A 1,336-nucleotide genomic window follows, 5' to 3' on the forward strand; every position below is an offset into this window, starting at 1 on the left:
TAAGGACATTTCCGAAAGAAATTAGTGGATAACTGCTCACACTGTATGTACAAGTATATTTATAATAGTGACACATTGTAAGCAACCTAGATGCCCAACAACAGAGACCTGTTTAAATTACAGTGCATCCATATAATGGAATGTTTTGCAGGTGTTTAAAATAATTGCATGGATACCTGCAAACATAAAAATATGTCCATATGTTCTGGTAAAAAACAAGACTCCTAAACAGCGTATGTTTTTTTAAACAAATTGATTACGTGTAGCAAAAGGCTGGAGGACATCTGTTAAATAAAACGTTTACAGTGTTTATCCCTGGTGGGTGTGACCATGGTTGTTCTCACTTTCTTCTTTTCCACCTTTATGTAATGTCTCAACATTTTATCATTAGAAAAAACAGTGAAGCTATTTTCCATTTGAAACAAACAAACAAAAAAATGTAGATAAAGAGGGCTGGGGCTTAGATGACTGAAAGCAAGTATGTGAGACCCCGCCTCCAGGACCCTGCCTGTCACCCAACACTCAAGTTGCTATCAGGAGCACTTCTCTCTGTTGCAGTGACTGGCTTCTGTCACGCAATCCCCAGGTTATAAAGAGAGGGGAGGACAGGCCTCAGGGCAGAGGCAGCAGCCCCAGGGTCAGCGGGCTGCGGCTTGCCATGGGGAACACCATCAGGGCCCTTGCGGCCTTCGTCCCGGCTGACCGCTGCCAGAACTACATGGTCAGAGACCTCCGGGAGATGCCGCTGGACAAGACGGTGGATCTGAGCGGGAACCTGCTCCGTCGCTTCCCCGTGCACGTGTGCTCCTTCCAGCAGCTGGCCAAGCTCTACCTGAGTGACAATCGCCTCAACAGCCTGCCTCCGGAGCTGGGGCAGCTGCAAAATCTGCAGATCCTGGCCCTGGATTTCAACAACTTCAAGGCTCTGCCCCAGGTAGTATGTACCTTGAAACAGCTCTGCATCCTCTACCTGGGCAACAACAAACTCTGCGACCTCCCCGGTGAGCTAAGCCTGCTCCAGAATCTCCAGACCCTGTGGGTCGAGGCCAATTACCTCACCCAGCTGCCAGATGTGGTGTGTGAGCTGAGTCTCCTTAAGACTCTGCACGCTGGCTCCAACGCCCTGCGTCTGCTGCCAGGCCGGCTCCGGCGCCTCCGGGAGCTGAGGACCATCTGGCTCTCAGGCAACCTGCTGACAGACTTCCCCGCTGTCCTGCTTCACATGCCTTCCCTGGAGGTGATCGACGTGGATTGGAACGGCATCCGCTACTTCCCCAGCCTGGCCCACCTGTCAAGCCTGAAGCTGGTCATCTATGACCACAATCCTTGCAGGAAT

At 50.8% G+C, this 1,336-nt stretch overlaps 1 protein-coding gene across 1 annotated transcript in view; it reads left to right on the plus strand.

The window, feature by feature from the left end:
* Positions 1-658: 658 nt before the first annotated feature.
* Positions 659-1,336, plus strand: part of LRRC10 (leucine rich repeat containing 10) — a 1,000-nt gene continuing 322 nt past the window's right edge. Inside the window, exon 1 of the mRNA XM_007463550.1 lies at positions 659-1,336. This exon is cut by the window's right edge and continues 322 nt beyond it. Within this exon, the coding sequence (XP_007463612.1) occupies positions 659-1,336 (678 nt within the window).

This window comes from Lipotes vexillifer, unplaced genomic scaffold, assembly GCF_000442215.2.
Source record: "Lipotes vexillifer unplaced genomic scaffold, Lipotes_vexillifer_v1.1 scaffold602, whole genome shotgun sequence".
In the NCBI taxonomy this organism is placed as follows: domain Eukaryota; kingdom Metazoa; phylum Chordata; class Mammalia; order Artiodactyla; family Lipotidae; genus Lipotes; species Lipotes vexillifer.